This window comes from Sorex araneus, chromosome X (assembly GCF_027595985.1).
Source record: "Sorex araneus isolate mSorAra2 chromosome X, mSorAra2.pri, whole genome shotgun sequence".
NCBI lineage: Eukaryota > Metazoa > Chordata > Mammalia > Eulipotyphla > Soricidae > Sorex > Sorex araneus.
Window position 1 is genome coordinate 235928921 of NC_073313.1, and position 15328 is coordinate 235944248.

At 42.6% G+C, this 15328-nt stretch overlaps 1 protein-coding gene across 27 annotated transcripts in view; it reads left to right on the top strand.

The window, feature by feature from the left end:
* The first annotated feature begins 850 nt into the window (after positions 1 to 850).
* Positions 851 to 15328, top strand: part of ABI2 (abl interactor 2) — a 112190-nt gene continuing 97712 nt past the window's right edge. For 3 of the 27 annotated variants that reach the window (XM_055119881.1, XM_055119896.1, XM_055119897.1), the window contains exon 1: positions 853 to 1222. In XM_055119881.1, coding sequence (XP_054975856.1) covers positions 1106 to 1222 — 117 coding nt within the window. In that variant the 5' untranslated portion in view covers positions 853 to 1105. Of the gene's footprint in view, positions 1223 to 15328 lie in introns of all 27 variants that reach the window. The other 24 variants (XM_055119890.1, XM_055119898.1, XM_055119899.1 and 21 more) reach the window with 19 other exon arrangements.

Sequence of the window (15328 nt, forward strand, 5' to 3'; positions counted from 1 at the left end):
CTCCATGAAGGACAGGATTACAGTGCTGCATTTAAGATACAACCACATAAGGTTATATTTTAGTCGTGATACCTGGTAAGAAATTTAGTACTGTACCAGCAAAATCTATTTTTTAAAACTTTAAATACGGATTCGAGGAAGAAAAAATGCAGGGAGATGGACAGAACCAGAATTGACAGGCCAGGTAGCCGGCAAGGAAGCTGATCAGAGAGAGGATGAGCACAAAGAGTGAGGTTCTGGCGGCTGGCAACCGAAGGAAGAAATTTCTCCCGGACAACTTGGCTGGGAGAAACAGCTTTTTTTTTTTTTTTTTTTGCGAGGGGGTGGGGGGGCAGTGAAAAAATTAAGTGCGGAAAAACTGGAGTGCAGGAAAATTTGGGCTTAGGACATTGGAATGTACTTATCATTACAGAAGAGGACAGTTGAGGTCAAAGCTGAAGGGAAAAAAGGAAAAGTGAGGCAATTCTTAAAACTGCAGGGAAGTTCTCTGGGCTGACATTGTCTCAGGTGGTTGCGGTTCTTCAGGCCGATCGCCCCTCACGCGGTCGGCTTCCTGCGTGGCGGTAACGCGGCTGCGGCCGTGGAGGGGTAGACGAAAGGCGGCTGCGGAGCCACGGGGCGCGTTCCTGCCCGAGTAACAAAGGCCGCCGGGAGAACTCCGCAGCGTCACCACTGCGGGGTCCGAAGGGTTAACCGCGCGCGCCCGACTCCGCGCGCATCCCGGCCACACTCCCGCGGTCGCTAGGAGACGCCGGAAGTGGAGGAGGGGCAGGCGGCGCGGCCGAGGGTGGGAATCTTTTTCGGGCGCCTGGGGGCGGAGGGAGGGGAGCGCGCGTGCGCGCGCCCGGCCGGCCGTCGCCGCGGTGACCGTCCTCGGAGTCGGCCGGCTCCCGCCCCGCCCCCCGTTCTTGCTGCCCCCTCCCCGGTCGCGCGCGCGCGCGCGCGGAGCGGGGGCCTGTTTCTCGCTCCTCCCGAGTTGCGGCCGCCGCCGCCGCCGCCGCCGTCGTCGCCGCCGCCGCCGCTGCTGCTCCTCCTCTCTCAATCTCGGGTTTCCCAGGCGCTGCCGCCGCCGCTACCTCTGCGGTCTGAGGAGGAGGATGTGAAGATGGCGGAGCTGCAGATGCTGCTGGAGGAGGAAATCCCGGGGGGCCGCCGGGCCCTCTTCGACAGTTACACGAACCTGGAACGGGTGGCAGATTACTGCGAGAACAACTACATCCAGGTGCGGCGCATCTGCCAGCCTGGGCGCGTCTGGCCCGGGCGGCGTGAGGGGCGCGTGTGGGAACTGGGGGTCTTGGGCCGCGCGCCCCTGGGGGCATAGGGCAAGCGGGGCCGAGGCCCTGGTGGGGACGCGGCCGAGCGGAGCCCCCCCCGTCCCCCCCGTTAGGGAAGGGAGGCGCCGGGTGAATGGGTGAGAATGCTTCGCTGAGGAGAAATTGCAGCTTTAAAACATCTTTTTTTTCTTCAAAGAATCGACCCTCGTTGCGGAGGAGGCGGGGGGGGGTTGATGAGGGGTGTGTGTGTGGTGTGTGGGGTGTGTGTGTGTGTGTGTGTGTGTGTGTGTGTGTGTGTGTTGGGGTGGCGGAGGAGGCGGGGTGACATTTTAATTTTTTGTATTTGACAGAATTTGCTCCCCCATTTGGAAGGAGTGTGTGTATGTGGGGGGGGGCGTAGATTTATGGGTCACTCCCCATCCCCCAAGCTCTGGAATATCTTGAAGGGACTATGTTGCTGCAAAGTAAAGTGCCTGGGTTTTCTGCACTTGCGAATGCCTCGAAAGACCTTTTTTTTTTTTTTTTTTGGTTTGTTTTTAGGATCTAACGGGGATACTGAAGAGCAGTTGTCGCTTGTAGGAAGTTATTTCCATTTTTCTCCTCATGGAGGAGGAGGAGAAGCTGCATTATAATGATCTGGCTCCCCTTCCCCCATCCCGTTAGAACTGGTGATTATTCTGTGTGTGTGTGTGTGTGTGTGTGTGTGTGTGTGTGTGTTTGAGGGGGGGATTGATTTTTATGGTTGGGGGTGGTGAGAATCGGAAGTGAACCCCTATTAATTTTCCCCATGACGCTTGGTTTGGCCCCGGAACTCACACTGGTAGCGCTGTGTGTGTGTGATGGGTCTGGAGGTGAGACCCTTCTGAATTGCGATCTTTCTGAACCCTAGATGCAGCAAATGATTCTGAATTAAATAAAAAAAAAGGGGGGGTTTCTTAAAAATTATTTGTGTGGACAGGCTAAAATGTGCAGCTTGCAAATTCAGCATCTTTTATGGCTTATTCTGAATCACACACTCTACCTCCATTTTCCCCTTCCCATTTATAAAATTCTCTTGGGGTGAAGGTGGAAATGGAAGAAGTGTATATTAAGTTGTTTCTTCAGTATGATCTTTTTTTTCTTGCTCCCACCTCTTCCTCTCTCTCCAGGTATCATTCTTAGCATAGTTATATTGGGAAGTACTTTCAAGTCATAGTGTAAACTGAAAAAAGAAGTGTTGACTGTATAGATGGGTAAATTTTTTAAGGACTGCATAGTTAATCAAGGATGATATGTAAAATTTTACTTGATTCCTTTAAATTGAACTTTGTAAAGAGAACATTTCTATATGTTGAACTTACACATTTGTATAATAATGAACGATAATCCAAGTCATTTCTCTTCATGAAGGCAGTTGAAAGCAATTTCTAGTTGGAAATATGTCTTAGATCAAAGATTAATAGAAAAATTACATTGTCCTTGTTTCTAGGATGCTTTGCAGAGAGTGGGATATGAGAGATTCAGAGGTTTAAATTTTTTTTTTCTTTTTTTCCTGTACAGTGAATCAAATTTTAGGCTTCACATACTCAGGGCATGTGCTCTACCTCTGTAACTACATCTGTGGCCCTCATTTGCACAATTTTTTGCTAAATGTATATCCCAAGGTCTTCTGTTTCCTTCTACTATATGTCGTGTTGATATACACTTAATGTCTACAAAATATAGTGTAATTTGTAGGAGAGGCTGATCTGTTAGGAAATGAATACCATATATTATGTCATATTATGCTCTAATGGGCTTGAAGCTATAGCCTCTGTCTTCAGGGAATTCATGATCTCTGTGAAAGGCAAATTTGAAGAACTGTAACATGTTAATTCTGTTACCTCCTGCAGTATACTAATGGAAAGAGTTATAACTCAGAACATAAATTGAGGGTGGAAAGTGATTGTGTTGCAGTTATTACCAGTAAGTAAAGAAACAAGATTGTCTCTCTTTGGAAGAGAATTTTTATTGTAATTGGAGGTGTAATTGCTCCTGGTTACAATTGTTACATAAAAAGTATGTGTATTAATAAAACTAAGAGGTTAATGGGGTCAGTGATTGTCATCATACATATTATTTTTTTCTGCTTGAATCAGATAAGTTACTAAAGTCTTTCTTGCATCGGGAGTCATTTTCTTGTGGTGGCACTTAAAAATTCACAGTGTTTCTGTTACTAAATGGAATAGATTTAGATTTTAAAATAACAGTTATTTTCAATGTAGTGTGTTAATTCCTTTTTACACTTTTACATCTCAGGTGATTATGTGTTAGGGTCCAATGAGAATATTATTGCTGCTCTTTCACTTGATGACAAATCTTGTATGAATTGTTCATAGAATTGTTGATAATAGAACATGGCTAGAGTGTTTTGTGCTGATCCTGCTACTCATTTGACTTGTCCTATATGTGACCAAAGAACTAATCAACAGAGGCTACTGCTGCCAGTGACACTGCAATAGAAGTCATTTGGTGAAATCTATGGTTAGTTAGTCAGTTTAGTCTTTTTTTAAGGGGTGGGGAGGTCATACCCAGTGATGCTCAAGGGTTGCTCCTGGCTTTGCACTCAGGAATTACTCCTGGTGGTGCTCAGGGGACCATATAGGATGCTGGAAATTGAACCCTGGTTTCCCCGTGTGCAAGGCAAATGCCCCACCTGCTGTGCTATCACTCTAGCTCCAATCAGTTTAGTCTTAATATAGCATCAGGCTCCACTCATTTAAGTTAACTGACCTAATATTCATTTAATTTTTTTGGAAATCCAATTTTTATCTGTAAGGCAGGAAAAAAAAGACAAATCTTATAAAGGTATGTAGTAAATGGCATGATTCTTTACTCAGTATTCTTAGCTGATTTTATACACAGGGATATTAAAAAAAGATTATTAAGAATACTATAATTGTAAGTTATATTTGGTGTAAAAGTTGAGCAAAGGAAGGAAATCAGTTGGATTGCCCAAAAATGATTCTTCCTCACATCAAGCAGTGAGCTGGGCACAGGTCAACAGCCTTTCCCTTCTGTGCTAGAGAATCGCCAGGATCATCACTCTAGGTAGTCTGCATTAGGGGGTTTACATAGAATACTGGTGAATACTGGTGACTGAACTCAGGACCTCGTACATGCAAAGCATGTGGTCCACTGTTTGAGACAATCTTTGACCTGAAATAATTCTTTCCTTTAAATAATGGGAAAGTTGTCACTAGCTCTCTTTTATTCTCTATCAACAAAGATATGCCTAGAATTCATTAAACATTACTACCATTTTTATAAGAAATTACTCAAATGATATAAGGATTTAAATTTCTTATTTAATAAAGGTTGTTAGAATACAAAGTTCTTGCTGAAAAGCTATTACAAATTAATTATACCTCCTTATAAAATAGAAAGAAACTTAAAACTAGTCATTTTGAATAGATCTTGTGTTTATAAATCTTTTTGATATGTATAATTATATCATGGTTTTACAAAAGTGGTTTCAGATTTTATATTATCTTGGTACCTTCCTTGGCTTTACAAAAGACTCAGGTAGAGAGATACTAGCTTTAAGTTGTATACATGGTATGCAGATGACCCTGGTCTGACTACAATTCAATCCTTAGCTCCACAGGGTTCCCTGAACTTTGCCCTGTGTGGCCTTGGATGGCTCATCTCCCCAGCATTCCCTGCCTCATTTCCCAGCATTTCTCCCCCACCCCAAATCCCCATAGAACCTGAGCAGCATCACATTCTGAGGCCCTTCAATTGATTCAGAATCACAGAGAGGGGCCCAGAGCCTTCTTAGAATTGTTTGGAAAACTCCTTTACTCCCCCATCCACCATCAAAATAGAGATAAACTTGTGGTCAGGGAGGTGGGCCAAAGGGCCAGATTCCAAGCTTTCCATGAGGGAGCCCTAGGTTCAATCCCTGGCACAGCATGTGCCTCAAAACAACAATTAAAAAATGAAGCAAGCTTAAAGGTTCTATGCTTGACTTTGATTTTTGGATGCCATCACTGTATCACTGTTTCACTGTCATCCCGTTGCACATCGATTTGCTTGATCGGGTACCAGTTATGCCTCCATTGTGAGACTTGTTGTTACTGTTTTTGGCATATCGAGTATGCCATGGGTAGCTTACCAGGCTCTGCCATTCGGGTGAGATATTCTCGGTAGCTTTCCGGGCTCTCCGAGAGGGACAAAAGAATCAAACCTGGGTCAGCCGCGTGCAAGGCAAACGCCCTACCCGCTGTGCTATCACCCCAGAGAGTATTAAAAAAGAGATTTAAATGTTTTGAATTCAGTTTTTTTCTGACAAAAAAAAAAGGAACCTTACAATACTGAGAATGAAGATGAGGGTCATTAGGACTGATACTTGCATTTTTCCCTGTGACTTTTATCTTTTATCTCATCTCCTCAAAGAATGAATCACTTAGATGGACTGCAGTCCGATTTAGGTCTTAATTTCTCTAGAAGTGACTTTGATAATTAGGATTTGATCAGACTTATTTATTGTCATCTAAGTAACTGGTACTAACCAGGATTAGAGTAGATAGTACAGCAGATAGGGCATTTGCTTTTCTCTTGGGCTACCCGATTCAATCCCCTGGACCCCATATATGGTCCCCTTAGCCCATAAAATGTTATCCTTGAGCACAGAGCCAGGAGTAAGCCCTAAACACTGCTGGGTGTCGCCCCAAAACAAAAACAGGAAGCAAACTCTTCCCCAAGAAACTGATGCTGATCTCCCAGCAGAGACTTTTAGTGATTTTCAGTGACAAAGCACTTTGTATAGTCATGTATTTTTTTGCTGATAGCATGGTATAGCTCTTTTTTTTTTTTTCTTTTTGGGTCACACCTGGCAATGCTCAGGAGTTACTTCTGGCTCTGCACTCAGGAATTACTCCTGGCAGTGCTTGGGAGACCATATGGGATGCTGGGAATCGAACCCGGGTTGGCCGCGTGCAAGGCAAAGACCTTACCCACACTGTGCTATCGCTCCAGCCCTGGTATAGCTTTATAGTAATTTTTAAATCAAGTAATATGAATCTTGTGCTTTGTGGTTTCAGAATTACTTTGCAAATTCTAGCTGCTTTGCTCTTTCTGTTTAATGTAAAAAAAAAAAAAAGAGGCCATATCTATAGGTGCTTGGGGAACTGTATATTGCCAGGCTTTGAATGCCAGGCTCCAAATGCAAAGCATGTGCCCCGGGCCCTTTGAGTCATCTCTGCTGGGGTTTGGATTTGCTCAATGGTGGAGCACCTGCCTTGCCTGTATAACGGTGGAAGTTGAATCACTGGCACTCCTCTAAATGTCCAATGGGATACAGGTGCTACTGCCTTTTGTGATCTCCTCTGTAAAAGTGTTCAGACATCTCTGTTGTACTGCAACTGAGTGTGAGTGACTACTGAAACTAAAAAGTGTGAGACCTTGAAAGCACCATAACTAAAATGTGCAACTCCCTGGAGCGCTGTGATCAAGTATTTGAACCCTGATCATCATAGCAACTACAAAGAGAAGGGAGGAAATAGTGCTGCTTATCATGCAGCATATTTCAATGCCAGAAGTGTTAAGAAAAAAAGTTGGTATATTTGATCAAGCATATAAATGTTTGCTGTTATGACAACTATTAGTATATATAACAAATATTTAGATGTTTTGTTTGCCATCTTTTAAAAACTGCTCTTATGGGACATATCTTTAACTGGTTACTTATTTGTTGTAGGGGGGTCACACCTACTGGCACTCAGGGAACCATACAGTGCAGACTATTGAACCTAGATCTATGTACATCCAAGACATGCTCTGCCACTTTCAAAGACATTTGACTAACTTGACACAATACTTTTTTTGCTATTGTTATTGTTATTTTGTGTTTGGACTATATATGATGGTGCTTAGGGATCACTCCTGGATCTCAGGGGACTATATGTGGTTTGGGGGTGGGGGCTGGGGTCTCACATGTACCTGCAGGCTAATTTAGGACTTAATGTCGTCCCACACAAGTCCTTAGTGCACTTCCTTTGAGAAGACAAACTGATAGTCCCACTTTTACTATCTTTATGTATGTACTAGCCACCTTAGCTCTTTCCCCAGCCACACATAACCAGTTATCAACTTGGTTATGCCAACATTATTTCTCTCAAATATAGACAAATCTGAGATCTCCAAGCCTGCTCAGATTGGGACGGGGCCTTCTCCACCCAATCCCCCATTTTCCAGGAGCTTGGCAGCCACACCCACACACCCCGAGCTGTGTAATCCCACCAGTGGCCAACATCCAGAGACTATAAGACCAAGCTCCTGCAAGCACTTGGCTGCAAAGCCAGGCTCTGCTGTGTGGGCGGGATACTCTCCGTAGCTTGCCAGCCTCTCCAAGAGGGATGGAGGAATTGAACCCTGGTCGGCCACGTGCGAGGCAAACGCCCTACCTGTTGTGCTCCCGTCCTTAAAATTGCCTACAAGTTTTATATCATGTACCTTAATCATCTCTGAGACTTCTTTCCTCTTGTCCTAAACATATGTCCTTAAACATACCAGGAATACTTCTACCTCAGTATCTTTTCACTTACATTTACTTTTTTTTTTTTTAATTTTTTTTTATTTTGGGACTACACTGACTTGTGCTAGGGGCTTAATCTTGACTATGTGTTCAAGGATCATCCTGGTGGGGCTCTAGGGACCATATCTGGTGCTGGGAGTTAAACCTTATATAATGTGTGTAAGACAAGCACCCTAACAGCTCTGCTCTTTCTCTTGCCCTTTACTGTATGTTTGCTATGCCTAGTGTCCTAAATTGCTCACCTCGCAGATAGTTGTGACTGGCTCTTTTACCTTCTTCAGAATTTTCCACAAATGTCAGGTGATATGTGCTTGTTTTTATTTTTTGTTTACTCTCCTTTTCTACTTTGCTTCTGCTTTTTTTTTTTTTAGCCTTATTCCTTTCCTTAAATTAATCATTTAGCATACAATGTATCTTATATATTTGCCTGTATCCCTCGGGGTGAGTGAGGGTCACAAGTACATAGGAAGTTTTGTCTCATTTTCATTGCTAGTCTCTGGAGCAGAGTCTGGAACAAGATACACATTCAATGAGTATTTGTTATGTGAATTAGGTCTTTTCAGTAAGCAGTAGAAGATAACTATGTTAGAGCAATGAAATAAATATTTTCTTTCTTTCCTTTTGTCTTTTTGGGTCACACCTGGCAATGCTCAGGGGTTGTTACTCCTGGCTCTGCTCTCGAGTTACTCCTGGCATTGCTTGCGGGATTATATGGGATGCTGGGGATCGAACCTGGGTCAGCCCTGTACAAGGCAAATGCCCTACCCACTATACTATCTCTTCAGCCCCAAATAAATTACTTTTCAAACATATAAACACTGCATATTTGGCGCTGGAGCAATAGTACAGCAGGCATGGACCCCGGTTCGATCCCTGGCATTCCATATGTTCACCCATGCATCTCCAGGAGTAACCCCTAAGCACTGCCAGTTGTGGTGCAGAAAAGAAAAAGAAAAACACCATGTAGATTTATGTACAACTAAACAGAGTTGTCGAATCGTTGATGAACAGAAGCTGTGATCGGCAGAATTGAAGCTACTGTTTCACATGTGGCTGGCACTTTAGAATAAATTCAGCAGCTCAGATACTTTCATGTAGTGTAGAGTTTAGCAGATGCACATCAGTTGTTGGAGTTAATCTACAATAAGCAGAAGAAACCATCCTGTTTTTAATTTTTTAATTAAATTTTTTTTATTTTATAAGGTACTTCACAATATTTGATTACATTTAATATTCAAACACCAGTCCCACCACCATTATACCTTCCCACCACCATATGTCGGATGTTTCCCGAACCCCGACCCGTGCCTCAAAGCAGAACTGAAATAATATATTTTGCATTCTTTGTTATGGAAAACCGCTGAGAAGTTTCCTTAGAGGAAAGTGTGTGAAGATTGTTGTATTTCACCCAGGGGCCATTAAACCCTTCTATAAAAGATCACTAACATGTTGTTAAAGGTTGAGCCTTGAGCCTTGTGTGCTTAAATATACATATCTGTAAAAACTTATATTTCCCTCTAAGATTGGTTGCCTCCTACTTTGAACCCCACCAAATGTAGTATGGTACTCTTGAAGTATGGGTAGTGTGTGGTATGAAGTGTTGTGCGGCAGCGCAGTCCAGGAATAGGTTCACTTGTGGGTGAGGCTCAGCCTGAGTGTTTGGAGAACAGGTGTGAGCATGGTGGCGGTCAAGTTCTGGAGGTTTTTCGCTGCCAGGGCTGGTCCCTTGGGTTGGGGAGGGGTCTCACCTGCTCACTCCTGGGAGCCCGAATAAAACAGCCTGGCCTGGATCCGGTGGCCTGGTTATGATGAGTGTCATGTTATGCTCCCTTCATGGAGAGAAGGACATGGGACTCTGGATCATGGCCATTGACGAGATTATCTGGCACTGGCAGGAGGTTGCTTATGGGTGTGGACAGTCATGTTTTTAAAAATCAGAAGTTCAGGCTTCCCTGACACTGCTAAACTAAAATTTCTTCAAGAATGAAAGTGTGTACATATGTGTTTTACCTGTTTCCCTGTGCGTTGTTTAGTAAAATTATTATTTAACCTAACACCACTGAAAATTTTTTGATGCATTTCCTTTTTTTTCCCTTTGGCTTGTGGGCCATACTTTTTGGCTCAGGACTACTTCTGGTTTTGTAGCTTTGTACTTGGCTCACTTCCAGTTTTGTCTCAGGGACCATATAGAGCTGCTTGCATGCACAGTGTGCACACAACCCACTGAACTCTTTTGGCTGTATAATTATTATTATTTTTGCTGTTTTTATTGGGGCCAACCATGAAGGTGTTTGGGATTGCTTGGGTCATGTGGTGCTTGGGCTTACACATTCAAGGTACTTCAGCCTCAACCCTGGCCTTCCCTCCCCGCCCCCCGTGTTAAAAATAGTTCTTGATCATTTTTCATGCAAGAAAATCAGTTGTGAGTATCTCATGGAGCTAATAGTCTAGTGCTGTTACTATTTTGAGTTCTATGACAAGTAAATTGTGAATTCATGGAGTTTGAAATAATAGTTGGGGCTGTTACTTTCTTCTTGCTAACTAATATTTGTCTTATTCATTTATCTATTGAAGACTTTATAAGGAAGCAAGGAGATGCAGTGTTAGGAAATTCCACTACCTACAAGACAATATAAAATAGGGGAAGTCAAGAAGGGAAGCACCCCTCCCCACCCACTGCCACCTGTGGCCCCCACAATAGCAGTAACAAAAATTGGTATGTTTTTATTTATGTAGTGCTGAAGATTGAACCCTGGCCTGCACACATAAAGACAGGTGTTCTCCCACAACATACTGACCCAAACAACAACAAAAAATTTAACATGAGGGGAAAAACACCACAGATTTTCTATCAGAGGAGAGTACTTGAGTAATGAATCTTTCTTTTTTGTTTATTTGGTTTGTTTTTGGGCCACACCTCTGACTATGCTCAGAGGTTACTCTTGGATCTGCACTCAAGAATTATTCCTTGTGATGCTTGGGGGACCGAAACCAGATTAGCGGTGTGCAAGGCAAGCGCCCAACCCACTGTATTGTTTATCCAGCTCCTGAATATTTCTTTTTAAAACTTTTTCCTCTTATGGGCCAGAGAGATAGTACAGGGGTTAAGACACTTTGCACATAGCCAGTTCCTTTTGATCTCTGGCACTGCATATGTTCTGTTGAGCACTGCCAGTGTAACCCGAAAACCAACCAACCAAACATAGTGAAAACCCCTCTTTTTCCTAAGTTTAGAAGAGCAGGTGAGTGTCACACATGCTCCTCTCCCCCAATTAAAAAAAAAAACCCTCAGGGAAAAATTACTGACATAAAATATATAGTTTTTCATAGGATTTTGTCATCTAGGCTTTTTTTTGCAATATGTTAATAATGTATAAATAAGAAATTTATGTGTAAGTATAAATAAATCTGTAATATGTAGTTAATGTCAACTATTTGGGATTTTTTTGTTTGTTTTTTAGTTTTTTTTTGGGGGGGTCACACCCAGCAATACTCAGGGGTTACTCCTGGCTCTGCACTCAGGAGGAATTACTCCTGGCAGTGCTTGAGGGACCATATGGGATGCTGGGGATTGAACCTGTATCAGCCACGTGCAAGGCAAACACCCTACTCACCTGGTGAGTTCTGGCAGTTCTTGGCCAACCAGATCTGTATTCAATTCAAGAATTTGAGAATACAAAGTTACTCAAGCCCTGTGGTACCAGAGATTACCAATGCCTACCTGATGATATTTGAGGGGTCCTCTGGGGCTACACCCAGCAGTGCTGGAGGGTCTCCAAGGCTGTACTTTGTGATGTTTTGGTGGTGGTGGTAGTGGTGGGGTAGGTGAACCGTGAGATACTAGGAAACTAACACGGATTGGCTGCATTCTGCATGCAAGATGTTAGCTTCTGTACTGTCTTCTCCAACTTAATTTCTAGTTTCAAGATTTTTTTGAGAGACCAAGAGATAGCTCAGAGTGCTATAGCATATGTTTAGCTTCTGCCTAGAGGCCTGGGTTCAGTTCTTGGCTCCTTATGGTCACCTCAATCACTGCTGGAGATCAGTCCCTGAGCATTGAATTGCGAGTAGCTTCTGAGCACTGCTAGATGTGCACCAGAAACAATATTATTTTGACTATTTTTGAAATGCTATAATTCTGTATGAATGTTAAGTTCTGTTTGTCCCCTTCTGCAAAATGGGTAGCTGGAATTTTTTATTATTTTTTTTATTTTTTGCTTTTTGGGTCACACCTGGCGATGCACAGGGGTTACTCCTGGCTTTGCACTCAGGAATTACTCCTGGCGGTGCTTGGGGGACCATATGGGATACTGGGAATCAAACCCGGGTTGGCTGCATGCAAGGCAAACGCCCTACCCGCTGTGCTATCACTCCAGTCCCGGTAGCTGGAGTTTTGATACGATTGTTTTAATTGCTGTATTATCTTATTTTTGAAGTGTTACTGTTAGAACTGTCTGTTACAACTGTTGTTTTCCATTCCATGAAATGATATGTCTTTCCATTTCCTAAGTAGATTTTTAATTTATTCCAATGACTCACTGTGCTTTCAATATATGTCTTGTTCCTTATTAATAATTGAATATATTACAATTCATTTTTTGTGGTACATATGATAAATAGACTAATCATTCTTCGGTTGGTGAGATAGTACAGCTGGTACTATAGGATCCCCAAGCCCTATTAGTAGTAATGCCTGAGCACAAAGCCAGATGCAATCCCTGAGCATCACTGGGTATGAGCCCCCTGCCCATACCGCTCCCTGTGTACCCCCAACAGAATTATTTTAATTTTACTTATCTAATTTCTGCATTATTCAATTGGAAGTGTGTAGAAATACAATTGACTTCTGTTGATTTTTTTTTTTTTTAAGCCCTTTGCGAACTTAGTACCTCCAATTTTTTCTTGTGGGTATTTAGGGATTTTTAGGTATAGGATCATATTGTTTATGGGTAGCACCTTATCACTGTCATCTCATTGTTCATCAATTTGCTCGAGCAGGCACCAGTAACGTCTCCATTGTGAGACTTGTTACTATTTTTGGCGTATTGAATAAGCCACAGGTAGCTTGCCAGGCTCTGCCGTGTGGGCGGAATACTCTCGTAGCTTGCCGGCCTCTCCAAGAGGGACGGAGGAATCGATCCCAGGTTGGCCATGTGCAAGGCAAACGCCCTACCCGCTGTGCTATTGCTCCGGCCCATAAATAGGGCCTCATAAATATAAAAGATATGGCTGGAGCGATCGTCTATGGGTAGTGATAGTTTTATGCCTTCTTTTCCGGTCTGGATATTTTTTACTTTTCTTTTTTTTTTTTCTTTTTTTTCTTTTTGGGTCACACCCAGCGATGCTCAGGGGTTACTCCTGGCCCATGCACTCAGGAATTACTCCTGGCGGTGCTTGGGGGACCATATGGGATGCCGGGGATCGAACCCGGGTCGGCCGCGTGCAAGGCAAACGCCCTCCCCGCTGTGCTATCGCTCCGGCCCCATTTTTTACTTTTCTTGCTTAATGTCTCCAACTAGAAGTTCTAGCATATTATTTAGTAGAAATGGTGAGCATGATGAACATTCTTTGCCTTGTTTTTGATCTTAAGAGAGAAAGCTTTCATTTATCTTTCCATCATCATGATGATGACCATAGTTTTTCCTTAGGTGCCCCTTATCTAATTGAACATGTTCTCTTCTGTACTTGTGTTTACATCATGTATTTAAAATTTGTTAAATGCTTTTTTATTTTAAATCTTGTTTTAGTTTTTGTTTTTTTTTAGTCACACTTAGCTGTGCTCAGGGCTTACTCCTAGCTCTGTGCCAGAGATCTATTCCTGGCAGTTCTTGGGAGACAATATGGAGTGCTGAGGATTGAACCTGGGTCTGCTGCATGAAAGGCAAGTGCCCTATTGCTATGCAATGGCTGCCACCTCCTAAATGCCTTTTTATGAGAAATGTCTACTGAGATGGTGTTTAGTACCTCATTCTGTTAACATAGTGTATTACGTTAACACCTCTTTTCCCCACCCCCTAATTGAACCACTCCTGCATTACTTTTTATTTGCTACTACATTCAGATTGTTAGTATCTTTTGGAGGATCCGTCCAGGGGCCGGGAGATATTGGTCTAAAGTTCTCCTTTGTGGTTTTGGTATTAGAAATTTTTGGAAAAAAATAAAATGAGTTGGGAGGTATTCCACAAAACTCTTTTCAGTTTTGTGGAAGAATGACTTGGGACAGATTATTTAAAAATTATTTTTTAAAATTGAATCACTGTGAATACACAGTTACAAAGTTGTGATTGTGTTTTGATATGCCAAAAACAGTAACAATAAATCTTACAATGCAGATGTTACTGGTGCCCGCTCGAGCAAATTGATGAGCAACGGGATGACAGTGACAGTGTTTCAGTCATATAATATTCTAACACCCTACCATCACTGGTTCACCAGTATACATTTCCCACCACCAGTGCCCCCAGTTTCCTTCTTCCACCCCCACCCCCCACCTCCAACTCTTCCTTGGCAGGGAAAGATTTCTTTTTCAGTTTTATGGGCAAATTTCTTGGTATTTAATATTTCTTATAGAATTTACTGGTTGGTGCTCTTGAATTTGTTACTCTTTGTGATATGATTTTTACCTAAAATTTTAATTTCTCTAATAGAAATAGGGGAATTTTGGTTATGTTTTTTTTTTTTGCAGTGGGTTATTTTATTTTATTATTTTAAAAAAATTAAAAAAATTTATATTTTTAATTTAAAAAAATTATTGAATCACTGTGAGATAGTTACAAGCTTTCATGTTGGGTTACAATCACACAATGATCAAACACCCCTCCCTCCACCAGTGCACATTCTCCACCACCAGTATTACCGGTATAACCCCCTTTGCCACCCCCCCCCCCGCCTCCATGGCAGACAATATTCCCTGTACTCTCTACTTTTGAGCATTATGGCTTGCAACACAGATACTGAGAGGTCATCATGTTTGGTCCATTATCTACTTTCGGCACACATCTCCCATCCCAACTGATTGCTCCAGCCATCATTTTCTTAGTGATCCCTTCTCTATTCCATCTGCCTTCTCCCCTCCACTCATGAAGCAGTCTTCAAGCTATGGGGCAGTCCCCCTGTCCCTTGTATCTACTATCCTTGGTTGTCAGATGAGTGCAGTCTTCTATGTCTGTCCCTCTCTTTCTGACTCATTTCACTTAGCATGATACTCTCCATGTCTATCTATATATAAGCAAATTTCATGACTTCATCTCTCCTAGCAGCTGCATAGTATTCCACTGTGTAGATGTACCAAAGTTTCTTTAACCAGTCATCTGTCCTAGGGCACTTGAACAGATTTTGGCTATTGTGAACAGTGCTGCAATGAAGATATAGATACAGATGTCATTCCTACTGTGTTTTTTGCATCCACGGGGTCAAATGGAAGCTCAATTTCTAGTTTTTGAAGGACAACAGTTATCTGTTTTGAGTGAGCTTTGTTAGTGTTAAACAAATTTTAAGG